The sequence below is a fragment of the Primulina eburnea genome, chromosome 11 (genome assembly GCF_022965805.1).
Source record: "Primulina eburnea isolate SZY01 chromosome 11, ASM2296580v1, whole genome shotgun sequence".
Lineage (NCBI taxonomy): Eukaryota > Viridiplantae > Streptophyta > Magnoliopsida > Lamiales > Gesneriaceae > Primulina > Primulina eburnea.
In genome coordinates this window covers 3343565-3358861 of record NC_133111.1, presented here as the reverse complement: position 1 = coordinate 3358861, position 15297 = coordinate 3343565, and the positions used below count along the sequence as shown (strand labels likewise).

The window sequence follows — 15297 nt, the reverse complement described above, 5'->3', positions numbered from 1 at the left end:
TTCTATACTCTATCGCGTCGAATCAAATTCAATATGAAATTTGTATACTATTATTTTATTCAAAATTTCAACCAAATCCCTGTCTCTTTCAAGGCAAACATGCAAAATTTCGTGCATGTGCTCTAAACAGCCTCAACTTCAAATAAATATACCCCACCACGGTGTTTCCAATTCCAAATCCCGTTTCCTTCACAAGCTCTACTCTTCTCGTCTCTACCACACCGAAATCCTTCGGCAGCTTTATCCTAGCGCGACCCACCACCACACGTCCTTGCGACGTTCTCGGATCTTCCCCATGTTTTTCATCAATAAGTTCCAAATTCAAAAACTCGGAAACGTTGAATTCATCAACAATCATGTTGAAACATTGGTTCCATACGGGCTCCAAATTTCCAACCGTAACCCTAGTTTTAAACTCCAATCCAGTCTGATTACTAAAGATCACACTGTACAATCCTCTCATCTTCCTTCTAGTGGGCAAGAACGCACCGCTCAATTCGTCTACGTTTGTTGCTTTGAGAACGAGAAGTTCAAGAATGTTGCAAGATCTGTAGGCAATATTTTCCATGCGCTCTTCTCTCCCATCGCAAATTCTGCGACGATTAAAATTTGTTCGAACATATGGGAGTGAATGTTCTACGCGTTCGTCTTCGCTGCAAATTCTTGCCATTGATACAAGAGATTTTTGTTTGCTGGATTGGAATCAACTATTGATTAATTTGACTCTTTTTGAGGATTTTATAAGAGAATCTTTAGGTAAATTTTTATTGGACGATATCGAAGAGTTTTATGATAGGAAACCACTGTAATAATTTCACATCTTTTTCTAAAAATTTAATTTATTATGCGTAATACTTCATTGTAAATAAATTTGACATTATATATGAAATGGAGCGTAGTCGCGTAGACAACACAATATTGAATGTAAATATCAATTATCTTTGTTATTTAATTAACAAATTAGTCATTAAATTTCATGTTTATTTTATTTGAGAATCCAAACAGGAGACGAAGTTTTGGATTTGTATGATTTATCTTACTTTTTATTCAAGGAATCATAATAACTTTTGTTGAAAGAATTTGTCCATTTTATTATTTAAATAAAATCAGAAAGTTTCGAAACTGGCTGGATATTGGGCTTGCGTGAAAAGCCCAATTAATTAGCCTGATCGTATTAACTTTTAAATTACAAGACACTGTGTTACTTAAATTTCTAATATTATTTCTAGAATGATCATATTTTTTTTAATTTTAAAATTAATTATATTTTGGGAATTTGAATCGGTGTTAAATGCATTTGTAATAGTTCTTTTAATCAACAACTTTGGGAAATTTTAAATATTTTACAAAGATAAAATTGTGAATTTAATTCCCAGATGTTTAGAATTCTTTCACTTTATCCATTTATTTATCTCAAAAAAATGTGTATGGAATTCAAAATGGATTATTAAAAATAAAAAATAAAGTTTCCGAGTACACTATAAAGTTATAAATCAGCCAATCCAAACGTCCTGCTAGTCTAAAGATATGGTTTAGAGTACCAAAAAAAAGTGTTTTTGATAAGTGGATAAGAGTTTGACTCTCCCTACTGATATTTTATCCGGTGAGCTTGTTACATAAGACTTGTCTATTGTAGTTTACATGACTAATGCAGTGTGGAAGCTATTGTGTTTGTCCGGAATTTATCCGGTGCGCACCGAAAAATAATAGGCGTGATTTTCTACGTCATAAAAAAAAAAAAAGAAGATAAGGTATGAGTTTGAATTTCAATTTAAAGTTTCTATTTGACATATTTAATAGGCGTGATACTAAGTCGGGCAAGTTCACGACCCGTTGTTTGCTGATCTCGGACAATGTTAGAGTTCAGTTGTGGGTGAAACAGTTCAATGCCTTCGGATAGTTTTTGCAATGGGCTCATCAGTTGAGAATGGATAGCTAGTCCCCATTCGATCTGCCTAGAAAGAACGCGCGTAATCGGAAGACTATTTTGTACCATTAAAATCCATCCTATTACGAGCAACCCATATGCTCAAAAAATCAAAGCAAATAAACCAAGATCATCTCCTTGACCATGTTTGAAAATATGACAAAAAAATCACAGAACGAGCCCTTGTCGAAGCCACAAATTACTGGCCAAATCGAAGTCAACTTCCACAAGTGCCAAGTATGGATACAAGACCGAATGTGTGTGTGAATATATACTATGGTTGTGTGTTGCATCTAGGACATAATAAATCAACATTAATATCTCTGACAAGCAAGATTAGTTCTGACGGACAATGCTTTAAAATAGATGCGCCAAATACGTATCTTGAATTTGTTAGGAAAACTTAATTTCCACATCTTACGAAGACCTGAAAGGACACACTAATCATGGCAAGGGTTTGGTCATGTTCACAGGGGAGAAACCAAGCTATCAAGATTCAAGGGGATCTCTTGAGCAAGCGACATGAGGAGCTAAGTTGCGGCCTGATAGTTTTGAACACAAGACACGTGAATTTTGGCAAATGAAGCTATAAAATAGGCTTTATTGCATCCGGAACCTTTGTGAGGGATCTAATACTCCCTAGGAGACAAGAGGACGAATGTTCTAGATAAGTCGACCCAATGGCAAGAGCGGACCTTTACCAACTGAACTATATCCCCCGAGCCAAGTGAAGCATGCATGAAGTAGTCAGATGCTTCTTCTATTCTTATTCTTTTTCCTGGCGCAGCTGGAGAAGAATGATGAACTTGAATGTTATAGGAAAGACCTAGAATATAGTTGACAGGTCAGGTTCTAGGTTTGTGCGGAAGGACATAGAACAAGGTGGATGAAACATGAAGGTCTAGGTTCGTGCAAAAAGGCCTAGAACAATGTGGACATGACTTGAACATTATAATCTATTTTGAAATGACTTATAATATTTTGGAAAATGTTGGGTCTAGAAGCTTCCGAAACAATCAAGAAGATGTTGAAACTTGGAGAAAAAACTAGACAATTTTACAAACACTATAATATATCGTAGAACGTAAATTTATAGTAAGTTCTAGTGTACTTTATTATAGAGTAGTGTGAAGTGTTCTAGATGCCAGAAGGATCTGGATAGGTTAGGGAACTTGTATATATAGAGGTGTAGGAGCACGTTTGTAATCAACCAACTCATTCATCAATCAACGAAGTATTAAGGTACTTTCTCTCTCTACAAAATTTCCAACTAAAATGTGCTTGTTTATATGCTTGACCAGAGTAGGGTTGTCAATTCATGTGGGTTGGATGGACACATATTACTATTTAAAAATTGCTCCACCCGTACCAGACTTGAACCCGAACTTGAGTCAATCCGATTTTGATTTTTTTTTATATTTTTTTAAAAATTAAATAAAATTAAAAAAATAGTATAAAATTTAAACACATAATAACAAAATCTCTCTTATATATGATTTAAATTTGAAAATCTAATTGTAAAAAATTTAAAGTATATTTACTAAATTAAATAAACAATTGTTTTAAAAAATAAAATAAAAATACAAAATAAATATTAAATTATGAAAATTTATGATATAAATATATGATAAATATTTTTCAAACATACAATATATAAAATATAGACAATATTATTAATTATATATTTTTTAAAAAAATTAAAATTTTCGAGTTGGTGAGTCGAGTACGATTTTGATACCCCTAGACCACCAAAGATTATTGGTAAAGCTACTTTGCTAGTATTCGTAGAGGCGAAAACAAGGACCAAAAGCTGCACATTTACTTAGAAGGGTTAAGTCGGTGACACTCAATTTCAAATAAATATATACCACAATTGTGTTTCCAATTTCGAATCCTATTTCTTTCACAAGCTCTGCTCTTCTTGTCTCTGTCAGATTGAAATCCTCCGACAGACATATTTGAGCGATCCAACACCACACGCCCTTGCAACGTTCTCGGATATTACCTATGATTTTCATTAATAAGTTTCAAATTCAAAAACCCGAAAATGGTGAATTCATCAAGTATCATGTTGAAGCATTTGTTCCAAATGAACTCCAAATCTCCAATCGTAACCCTAGTTTTAAACTCCGATCTATGATCACTCAATATCACAATTTACACTCTCATCTTCCTTTTCGTAGCAAAGAAAGCGTTGCTCAACTCATGGATGTTAGTCGCTTTGAGGATAAAAAGTTCAAGAACATAGCCAAATATGTAGGCAATATTTTCCTTGTACTTTTTCTCTCACATTGCAAATTCCACGACGATAAAAATTATCAACATACGTGAGTGGGATTTCAGAATAATCATGTTCTATGCATTCATCTCCACTGCAAGTTCGTGTCATTGATACTTGGGATTTTAGTTCGCTGGATTAGAACATGTACGGCTCTTTAATTGATTAATTTGTTTTTTTTTTTTTTTTTGTAGACGACCATGATATTTTATAAAAGTATTCTTTTTACCTTATCCCCAGGACTCTAGGCAATTTTTATTGGACAGTATCAAATCATCCTTAGGGAAGAAAACAACTTTTTCATTAATTTTCCCTCCTTTTTTAAATCATTAACATAATTTAATTTATTCATTAACGAATTAGCAATTATATTTCAAGTTTATTTTATTCAGAATCCAAAGAGGAGACGAAGTTTTGACATATCTTACTTTTTGTTCAAGGATGAGAAATTGCTCCTCAATGATTTTTTTGCAAAATTCTGTCCATTTTATTATTTAAATTAAATCAGAAAGTTTAAAAACTCCCCTACTACGTGACTGCTACAATAAATTAATTTTCAAGAAATTTTTTGTTAATTTTTTATTTATTAGTGAGTGAGATGCTTCTTTTAGATTTTAAATTTAGATAAATATATATTTTTATTTTTAAAATTTAAAATATATTATTTATTGTATTATTAATATTTTATATAATATAATTGTTTTCTAGTCCGATTATCGATTCAACCGTTTTATAAGTTAAATCGATTTATCACTAAATCACCGGTCCTGTTGTGAAAACATTACAAAGTATACCTATATAATGAAAAGAATAATGAAAAGACATAAGAAAACTCACTGAAATTCACATTAATTCGAGAAACAGGGTCTCCAATGCCCCCATGCCATGTTTCGGGCTCCCCTGCACTCCTTGCATAGGGACTCCCGCACACCGGCGCTCTCTGTTTTTTCTTGGCATGGTGCAGGGCACCTTTGTGTCTCTTTGTTGTATGAGAATTTTCTAGACAGTTTTTATGAGCATGTTTTCTTTGTTTTTGAGCTTTTTAGTTTAATTTCAATTCGTCAGCCATATATCACATGATTATTCAATTTTTTGGCTTGTGTTCTTGTAATATGCTAGACACTCGAGCGATCAGAGTCTGAAAACTACAGAAACAAATTTAATTATGTGGTAAAATAACTAGAACATGTTTTTAATAACAAACAGAAACAGAGTTGGGAGTCGGAGTTCAAGGCTGGGCTTTATAATCGGAGTTTCGAAACTGGCTGGATATTGGGCTTGCGTGAAAAGCCCAACTAATTACCCTGATTCTAATTGAAAACGAAAAGAAACGCAAAAAGACCCATAAATACTAAGAGAAAATTATATTGTTGTCCTATAATTTATACTATTTTCACTAATGACCATGTTAACAATAAATTCATATTTTTCATCATGTAACTTATATGTATTTTTTTGTTATGTTAGTATGAATTTACATATTTAATCTTGTAACTTGTATTTTTTTTTTCACTTTTTAGTCATATTTGTTTATTTTAGTTCTATAAGTTCTATTATTAATATTTTTGGTCATGTTAACAATGCATTCATATTTTTAGTCACGTGATTTGTATGTATTTTTTGTTATGTTAATATGAATTTGTATTTTTAATCATGTAACTTGTATTTTTTTCATCATATTTGCATATTTAGTTATATAATTTCCAAAATTTTTGTCTTTTTTACGTACTCAAGTCGTGTTTCTTTTTAAATAATATTTTTTTAAAAAAATCACGAATAATATGCAAGTTTTGATTCTAAAAATCCATGTCAATATCCACATTTATCATATAAGCAATCTCCTGTCAGATAAAATAGACTACAGTAAAAAAATATGCAAATTCCATTACTAAAAATACAAAGTCATTGTTAATAATACAATTTAGAGTACAAAAAAATACAAGTTCACCTTAATATGACCAATTTTTTTTTTAAAAAAAATACAAATAATATAATGTTCACAAAAAATAATGAAAACCGATCACTTTTGAAAAAATGTGATGACATAATAGCCTAAAAATTAGTTACGATTCCACGCCCATTTTACGTCTATGAATTTTATATTTTATTATGAATGATATAGGTTTGTCCACTCATTACAAAAAAAAAATAATTAAATAAAGAAAGACAAATATTTGTGTGAGACGGTCTCACGGGTCGTATTAGTGAGACAGATCTCTTATTTGGTTCATTCATGAAAAATACTATTTTTTATGCTAAAAGTACTACTTTTTATTGTGAATATGAGTATGATTGATTCGTCTCACATATTAGGATCCGTGAGACGGTCTCACATAAGACCCACTCATAAAAAAAATAGACACAAACAGCAGATTTTAAAATAGATACCGTTGAACATTTGGGGACTTATAAAAAAGATCGAATAAAAAATTATAAGTAAGAATCAAACATTACGTAACATGTCACGCTTCCGATTCGATATTTGACAAAAAAATGCTTGCCCCACTTGGCCATTCTTAGTTTTTATCCCTAACTATAATGACAACACGATTAATCCTGTCCAAGATTGCTAATATCTTCTATATTAAATTAAAATAATATGAAAAAAAATGTGAAATCAATGAAATTTGATCAAGGTCGTGTTTATATTCAAGTTCAAACTCGATTTTTGAAATAATATCGAGGGCAAGTTTGGTTTTTTTTTTGAAAAAAAAAAATTCAAAGTTGATGATATAACTGTATCAATTTCAAATGTATAAATAATATTAGGACACTGATACACGCGTTGCGTGCTTGTAAAATATTTTTAATATTTCATTTGGTTTGTATTTAAATAGTGATCAAAATGTAATAATTATAAGAAATTATTTTGATATAATGAAAGACTACACTATAATTTTGATATATGAATTTAAAAAGTAAATAGATAAAAAAAGGAAAAGAAAAAATGTACAAGTTGATTCTTAGAAAACAGAGCATGTCTCTTTTGAGACGGTGTCACGAATCTTTATTTGTGAGACGGGTCAACCTTCCCGATATTCACAATAAAAAGTAATATTCTTAGCATAAAAAGTAAAATTTTTTGATGCATGACCCGAATAAGAGATTCGACCAACGAAATTGATCCGTTACGCCGTCTCACAAGAGTTTTTGTGTAGAAAACAAAAGTTCTATCCGATAAGTTACATGTCACTTACAGTTAAAGTTTTAACACTTTATTAATATATATAATTATTAAAATAAACAATATCATCGAAATTATTTACTACAAGACTTAATAATGTAATATAAATGTATCATGCATACAAAAAGAATGAGAGTAGGTCTCTTGTGAGACGGTTTCACGAATCTTTATCTTTGAGAAGGGTCAAGCCTACCGATATTCACAATAAAATGTAATACTCTTAGCATAAAAAGTAATATTTTTTCATTGATAATCTAAATAAGAGATACGTCTCATAAAATACTGACCAGTATGATCGTTTCACACAAGATTTGGTGTAAAATGAAGAGAAAATGATTACCCGATTAAATAATTATCAAATTATCGTCTTCATTTTCAATGGTGCATTAAAATAAACTTCTATGAAAAAGACTTAATAGTTAGATTGGCATATAATGAAAATAACCAGAAATAAATATATTAAAACTAATTTAAGTATATATATATATATATATATATATATATATATATATATATATATAATATCAAATTTCCGCAGTCCTGGTAGAATTATTAGTTTTTCTATATTATCTTCTTGTTTTTGAAAAAAAGGAAATTAAATTCAAAACGCAGAAAGGTAGAATTTACCGGCGCCTGACCTATCAAGATCTTATTTCGATTCCCTCAACGCATTCGAATATCTGTCGCCCGTCTTCTAAATATGGAAACCCAGGCATGACGTCATCACCGGCCCCTACCAATCGTCGGAGCCCGTCCTGAGGGCCGCATTCAGCCGCACGAAGGATCCTATAGGATTCATTATCATCGTTTCTGACTGCGTGCTGTCGGAATTCCTATGACTACCATGAGGTCCAGGCTTTTCAGCCGTCGGAGTATAAGGCAGGGGGCGGTGTTAGCAGTTGGATCGACGAAGATAAAGTTACTGCTAGCATGTTGTGTTGTTTTATCGTTTATCGCGTTTTCCGGGCGTAAGGCGTCATTTATGGGATGGGAGCAGAACGATGTTTCTCTGTACCCTTCCTCCTTGCCCCGGTAAGTGTTCTCGGAGTCATGCGATGATTCTACTGGAGCGTGCAGATTTATGTGATTTTGCGATAAGTTTTCGTTTATTTCGATGAGATGAAGCTGCTATTTATGTGTGTTCGATCGTTGGATTGGTGTAGTAAATGCCGTGAGAATTCATTGGGTTTTTTTGTCGTTGTGTTTGTCTTGTTTTGCGTTGCTTAACTGGACAATTGATTTGTTTTTGTCTTTACTTTAATGACGGACTTTTTGAGGAAAATACGTTAATTTTTCTCAAAGTAGCGTTGTGAGTTTCCATTTGCAGCAATGCAGCGACAATTGGCGACTAGTAATCAACATTCATCTATAATTTGCTTGGAAGCTATTAATTAGCCCTTTGATTTACTTTACGTAATTGAATATTAAACCTATATGTATTCTGCGTTTGCAAGAATAAAGAAAATGGTGAGAAATTGTCGAAGAAACAACCCGATTTAATGTCTGGGTGTTCTCTCAGTTTTTGTTTTTTGACACGAGTCTTTGTTGTGCAAAGCATTTGCTTTCGTATTGTCTTTGGTTTGGCAATATGCGAAGCTCTGATAGACATTTGGTAGTCTTCACAAGGAAGAGTTAGTTCGGAATGGCTTTTCATGAATGAGGCAAGATGTGTCTTTTCCTGAATAACGAAGAGCTGGTCAAAGAATATTTCTTTGTTTGTTGTCAAGCCTGTTGACTAGAGTCATGATAGCCCATAATTTTATTATATTTCATTCCATTGCTTTGGGAGCATATTATCATCTGTTGTTACTGAACGTCTGTGTTGCTTCTTTTTCAACAAATGATTTTGTATACTTTGACTCAGATCAAGCATTTTTTCTTGGATTTTTTAGTGGTTTATTCAGGAATTAGAGAAGGCTGTATAAACTATATTAAATACAATTGTTGTAATTGGTTGCCTCATGCTAATTCGGATGTAATGCTTTGTACAGGAAAGGATATACCATATTGATGAACACGTGGAAAAGAAATGATCTTCTGAAGCAGTCCATATCTCATTATGCATCATGTCCCGGGCTTGATTCCGTCCATATAGTGTGGAGTGAGCCTGACCTTCCTTCAGATTCTCTAGTCAATTTTCTTACAGATGTGGTCAAGCAGAATTCAAAAGGTGGTCGAGAAATTGAGTTGAAATTTGATATAAATGTAGAAGACAGTTTGAACAACAGATTTAAAGAAATAAAGGATTTGAAGTCAGATGTGGTTTTTTCCGTTGACGATGATATTATATTCCCTTGCACAACAGTAGAATTTGCTTTCAGGGCCTGGCAGAGTGCACCAGACACAATGGTGGGATTTGTGCCTCGCATTCATTGGCTCGATAAATCGGTCCGTGCTTTTACTTTTTGTGCTTCTTTTGGTAATGAAACAGCATAAGGTTAGGGAAAGTAAACAAGCAAAATATGCCACTTTCAAGCTCATACTTTTTCCATAAGGGGTTATATTTTTAAGTCTCTTCACTGCTAATTTCATTTCCTTTGCCAGAACTCTGCATATTTGATCAGTTTGTTGTAAGATGGCAAATTGGTTTGTGGCGTTCCAATAATCAAGCCTGCATGTTCATTCAGTTTTCTGATACATTTCCAGTGTACAATGATGTAAAGATTGAGTTCTATATCCATGTAATCACATTGTCCATATGACAATAAGTGTAATATTGTATACAGGTATTTTGTTCTTTTCTGCACACAACAATTCTTGACTTAGAGTGTATCTGTATAAGTCTTCTTTACCCAAGCTCGAATTGATATATGAATTTCTCTACTGCAATGTTGAGGTTACCCTATCATTTAGTTGGAGAAACTGTTATTTAAAATGTCCGAAGAATTGCTTTAGATCTTCTTTTGGGCAGCACTTTCAACTGGTCTTTTTCTGTCACAGAAAGGTGATCAGGACACCTATATTTACAGTGGATGGTGGTCTGTTTGGTGGACTGGTACGTACAGTATGATTCTCTCAAAGGCTGCCTTCTTTCATAAGAAATATCTCAACATGTATACATACGAGATGCCATCTTCCATTCGAGAATATGTGACCAAGAACAGGTTCTTCTCGAACCATAATTTTTTGTTGACTTTTTTCACTCTCTCTTTTTGCAAATCTGAAAGCTTTTAATCGATGGGTATGGATCTATTAGAAATTGTGAAGATATTGCCATGTCTTTCCTCGTTGCAAATGCTACTCGTGCTCCGCCGATTTGGGTGAAAGGTAATTTTTCTATTTTTACTCAAATCTTCTTTCTGATTGAAAGCTTTCATTCATTCCTTTTTAAAATGGTGTACTTCAGGTTTAGATTTGTTATTTGGCCTTTCACTGTTATGGTTTTGTTGTTTGGCCTTTAACTGTTGTAGTTTTGGATCGAAACACTTTGTTTGCCAGTTTATATTCCACTTTTTTAATCAGTTATTTCCTAGTATGTTCTTTTTGTGGTTATGGAGCTTCAAGTGTTATATAAGATGCTATTTTGCGTGGATTACACGCAATATACAACCACATATTCGGGAAAGAGTAGGATTCCCTGTAATGTTTTTTTTAAAAAAAATGTTTTTGCATGAAATCCTAATTTAAGTTACGTTTCCAAGAATAACAATTACCCCACTTGCTTAACTTCCTGTCTAAAAGCAATCATTGCAGCATTCATTTCTTCCACATCTTGGTTCTGGGGAAACAAAATCTCATCAAGTTTCACATCACTAAGAACAGTGTAGTAAGTCTCTAAAATTCGCACTCTAATGTTTCCCACCTCATGCTATAATTTAGGTAAAATATATGAGATTGGCTCCACTGGGATTAGCAGCTTGGGAGGCCATAATTCAAGAAGAACTCATTGTGTCAATCGTTTCTCGGTTGAGTATGGAGGAATGCCTTTGGTATCCACTTCAGTCAAGGCCGTCGATAGCCGTTTTAGCTGGTTTTGGTGATGATGGTGTCTCTAACCTCACCATTTTTCCACGTAGTACAGTCCTCTTATTCCACGTCTTATTAGTTATTCATTTGGTGGTATAATCACAATTTACCACATTTACTTAGGATATATCAATGAAGCTTTTGTAGATTTTTACTTTGAAATAGAGTACGAATATTGGTTCCTCCCTTGAATGATGTAATATGTCCTTGTGCCTTAGCCACTGTACTCGACATTCTGATCGACATTCTGGCGCTTTATGAAAAGAAAACATATTAAAAACAGAGCAACATCTCATATACCCTTATCTTTATCAAAGAAGTTTCATATCTCGAGGTAAAAATGCGTCTTTTCGCTCTTCGAAAATTTAAATGATACCGTGCTTATTCAAATATATAGCTGATGATCTAAATTCCAACTGTACTAGGCTTTGCTCGCAAGAAAAAAACAATGTTTTTTTTAACAACATAAAGAGTTTCATTAGCTAGATGATAAAAGTTATCAGGCTCTACCAAATCAAGGAAGTAGATGTGTTTTGATCTCTTCTATTATCAAAGCAAAGCCACTACATCTTTCTGTGCGCGGATGCGAACCTGAATATTTTAACCATAAAACACCAAATGCGACATTTGAGAAGCCAAGTAAGGTTAAACCAGCCACTCCTTCGATGTTGGCCGTTGCAAGACCACACTTGCAACTTTATTTTATTTTCTTTTCTTTTACAAGAGTATTATTGCATTAATCTACAAGTTTGAGTTAGGTAAATCGCTAACAGGATAACAGGTTTCTTCACCACCAGTACTCCACAAGAAATTAGCATATCTCGAGGCGTGATAAGAGTTATCAGGCTCAGCAGCCAAGGCTTGTAAAAACCTCTCTTCCGCTTCCCACAAATCCCTTCGCACCATCCACAAGAAGTTCGCATACAGGCTCAGGGCCTCTGCATCCGTTGGCATTACTTGTACCGCCCGCTTGTAACATTCCTCCGCCCTGTGAAGCACAATAATGGAAAATCAGCTTGAAAATATAAATCGAGTTCAGACAGTTTCACATAGAGTAAACAGGTATTGTCCATTCTGGGTGGTTATGGAGAGCATGTACACAGTACAATATCTACAAGATAACATCATAATCTTTAAAGGAAACGAACAAGGGATTTGAGGGATTTTCAAGATTACCTGTCGTAATCACGAGTAACAAGCTGCAAGAACTGCCCATAATTGCAGAGTAAAAGAGGGTTGTTAGGTTCACGAGACAAGTTCATCTGGTATAGAAGATCAGTCCTATGATATACTTCATAGCCATCGGACTCCACCTCCACTGACACTGGTGAGACAAAGCTTTGGATATTTTCGTGATCGAGAACCTCTCTCTCAAATTCTTGCATTTTTGTTGCTTCGCTTCCATCGACAATTCCTTGACCAAGTTGAGCGATTGATGACACTGATAAGTCAATCTCCTCATCATACTCGAATGCTCCCGATGGCAAAATCCTTGTTTGAGAAGCGGAAAAAGTGCCAAAATTTGCTACAAGGATCATAACATAGATCATCAAAGACGGTGTCTTTGAAAAGACTTGTTCAAACAGCCATGCAAATGATGAATGCATTTCTTTCTGAACTTTACGGATAGCAAAATCTAGATCTTCATGGCACGGAGATCCTCTCATGTGTAAGGCATAGCTCTGAAGTTCGACTAAGATGAAAACCGTAGAAGAAAAAGCTGCCTTCACCGAGCAATAATCGGAATCTTTACATTCAGTAAAATCTTTAAAACCCCCGTTACATTGTATTTTCTTCTTTATCATCCTCAAAGACAGCGGGATATCAAAACACTTGGCTTTTTGTTCAATAGTTGCTCGAATAGCAGTCTCGCGATCTGGCCAATCTGGGACTTCTGGCCTGATCCCAAGCATCATGGGTTCCAAGAAATCAAATCGCGAATTCAAGAATGAATCTTGGTCGCCTTTTGTCTTGGGTATTGCGCGAGGGAATCTGTCCATATGTCCTTCACTCTCTGATAAGCCGAAACTTTTGGCTAATCCTTCGACATGACGGGACGATTCCTCATCACGCATTTTGTCAAAACCCGAAAAAGAACATTGAATGATAGGATCTCTGCAAACTTTCTTGTACAAAGCTTGAGAGTTCAGGGGAGTTTTAAACACAAATGGATGGGTAAGAGCAGTGAAGGGGACTGTTCGATCCCGTCCATCCCTTTTCAAGTTTGTAGAGGAAAAAAGAGGAACTGGGACCAAAGGAGCACACGCTTGAAGGGCATGAAGTGAACATTCCACGCTAGCCGGCACAAGTTCAAGCCTCATTAATGGCTAAGCAAGAAAGGGTGATACAAAGGTGTAAGCGCAGCGGCGGAACAGAAAGAATAAGGGGGGCTTATTGAAAATAGGGAACTGATACTTAAAATAAGATGAAAGAACGCTTACGTAAAGGCCGAAAACCAGAGAAGGCAGAGAAATCTCGTGAGTTCAAGAATCCGTATCAGATCTTGCAAAAGAAGAGTAGTTCAGAATCTGGTTTGGATGCCTTAAATGCAATCAAAACCTGCGACATACAAATGTGACAACACAGTAAATTAAACAGATAAAGGTCTCTCCTCCCCATCCCACAAATTTGCCAACATTCGTGCACAGATACATCAAAAGCTTGAAACTTTCACTTATTAAAAGAAAAAATAACGCAAGTTCTATCACCACAACATGTTACAGCGTGGCCCTTTTGCTGATACAACTACAAGTAACCAACATACGCAGATTCTACAACAAAGAAATAAAGGCAAAAAATGGTAGGTGGTAAACCAGCTAATCAAGAAGCTAAACCAGGAAACATGTTGCCTCCACTGTTCTACAGTAGTGGGAACTGGGAGGGAAGATCAACAGATTAAATGAGAAAAAGAATGGATAGATCATAGATGAAGATGATATTATGAAGATAATATTTTGTATGAGCAAAAGCGAACTTTTAGGAAAAGTGGGGCTTACAGTTTATGGGGGACTATTGCGTTGGAGAGAGAGAGCCGAAAACTCTAATATCACATGTGGGCCTGCTGCCATTGCCATGCCTAAAACAGCAACAAAAAGCGAATGCAGTTCAAACTTCAATGGACTATCTACTACAGAATAGGTGCAACCTGGCACTTTTCTTGAATCATCCCGAATGTGCAAGATTTGGTGGCAGATTTTCTTGACCAACAATTTATTTATCTTTTTCTATATATATATATTGCATTTAATGCAGTCCAAGATTGATCGTGAAAACTGCATTGGATTTGGACGCATTCAGTGACTGAAGATTCATCGAGTTTAATAACTTACACAATTGAGGGATTTACATAAACTCTTCGAAGTACCAAAAATGCATAAATGAATACAAATATTTATGTGAACCTTTTCACGAATCAATTTTGTGATCCATCTCATAAAAGTATTATTTTTTATGTCAAAAATATATAAATGATATTATCTCATAATAAACTTACCTTTTTTTAATATCTATCTAGACGTCCCCGTGAAATTCTTAAATGGTCCTTGGACACTTGGAGCCTGGAGGTGTTTGAACAATGAAAATTACTAAAAAAAAAAGTTGATATTACCCAAATCTCGTGACCTTATGGCTTATAACCTAAATTGTAAGCATAAAGACTTTAGGTGTTGGTGGTATTTTATCATTATTGTCGGTAACAAGGAAAGACTGACAGTCCAATTGGCCGGATCACGTGCCTCCGAACTTATGGTTTCATGGATTTCGGACATGTGTGATTTTATCTAATAAATTATTTTATTAAAAAAATGTGCTTGCATGATATAAATTTCGGACAGAAGTTTAAAGGTCAAAGTAAATAAATCAGATATTTGGCACATCAAGAGATTATGCAGTAAAATTATTCATGAAAGATAATATAGAAAATTAAAACACTGTATCAAAGAG

At 34.2% G+C, this 15297-nt stretch overlaps 2 protein-coding genes across 4 annotated transcripts; one reads left to right on the top strand and one right to left on the bottom strand.

The window, feature by feature from the left end:
• Positions 1–7961: 7961 nt before the first annotated feature.
• On the top strand, positions 7962–11572 carry LOC140804290 (glycosylinositol phosphorylceramide mannosyl transferase 1-like). Its single transcript, XM_073160185.1, has 5 exons — positions 7962–8421; positions 9381–9777; positions 10330–10493; positions 10586–10656; positions 11209–11572. Exons 1-5 carry the CDS (start codon positions 8225–8227, stop codon positions 11367–11369), a joined length of 990 nt encoding a protein of 329 aa, XP_073016286.1. The 5' UTR covers positions 7962–8224; the 3' UTR covers positions 11370–11572.
• A 423-nt stretch (positions 11573–11995) lies between these two features.
• LOC140804289 (uncharacterized) lies at positions 11996–14583 on the bottom strand. Of its 3 annotated transcripts, none has more exons than XM_073160183.1 (4): positions 14352–14583; positions 13797–13914; positions 12532–13682; positions 11996–12343 (listed from the first exon to the last, which is right to left on the bottom strand). In XM_073160183.1, exons 3-4 carry the CDS (start codon positions 13674–13676, stop codon positions 12097–12099), a joined length of 1392 nt encoding a protein of 463 aa, XP_073016284.1. In that variant the 5' UTR covers positions 13677–13682; positions 13797–13914; positions 14352–14583; the 3' UTR covers positions 11996–12096. The 3 variants fall into 3 exon arrangements, with proteins under 3 accessions (XP_073016284.1, XP_073016283.1, XP_073016285.1); XM_073160182.1 differs by lacking the exon at positions 14352–14583 and adding an exon at positions 14169–14332; XM_073160184.1 differs by lacking the exon at positions 14352–14583 and adding an exon at positions 14190–14330.
• Between the last annotated feature and the right edge of the window lie 714 nt (positions 14584–15297).

Coding starts and splice junctions, on each gene's coding strand:
- LOC140804289 (XM_073160183.1), bottom strand. CDS start 13,676: ATGAGGCTTGAACTTGTGCCGGCTAGCGTGGAATGTTCACTTCATGCC. Junction 12,344..12,531: donor GTTACTCGTGATTACGACAG/GTAATCTTGAAA, acceptor TGTGCTTCACAG/GGCGGAGGAATGTTACAAGC.
- LOC140804290 (XM_073160185.1), top strand. CDS start 8,225: ATGACTACCATGAGGTCCAGGCTTTTCAGCCGTCGGAGTATAAGGCAG. Junction 8,422..9,380: donor TACCCTTCCTCCTTGCCCCG/GTAAGTGTTCTC, acceptor TGCTTTGTACAG/GAAAGGATATACCATATTGA. Junction 10,494..10,585: donor GAATATGTGACCAAGAACAG/GTTCTTCTCGAA, acceptor TGGATCTATTAG/AAATTGTGAAGATATTGCCA.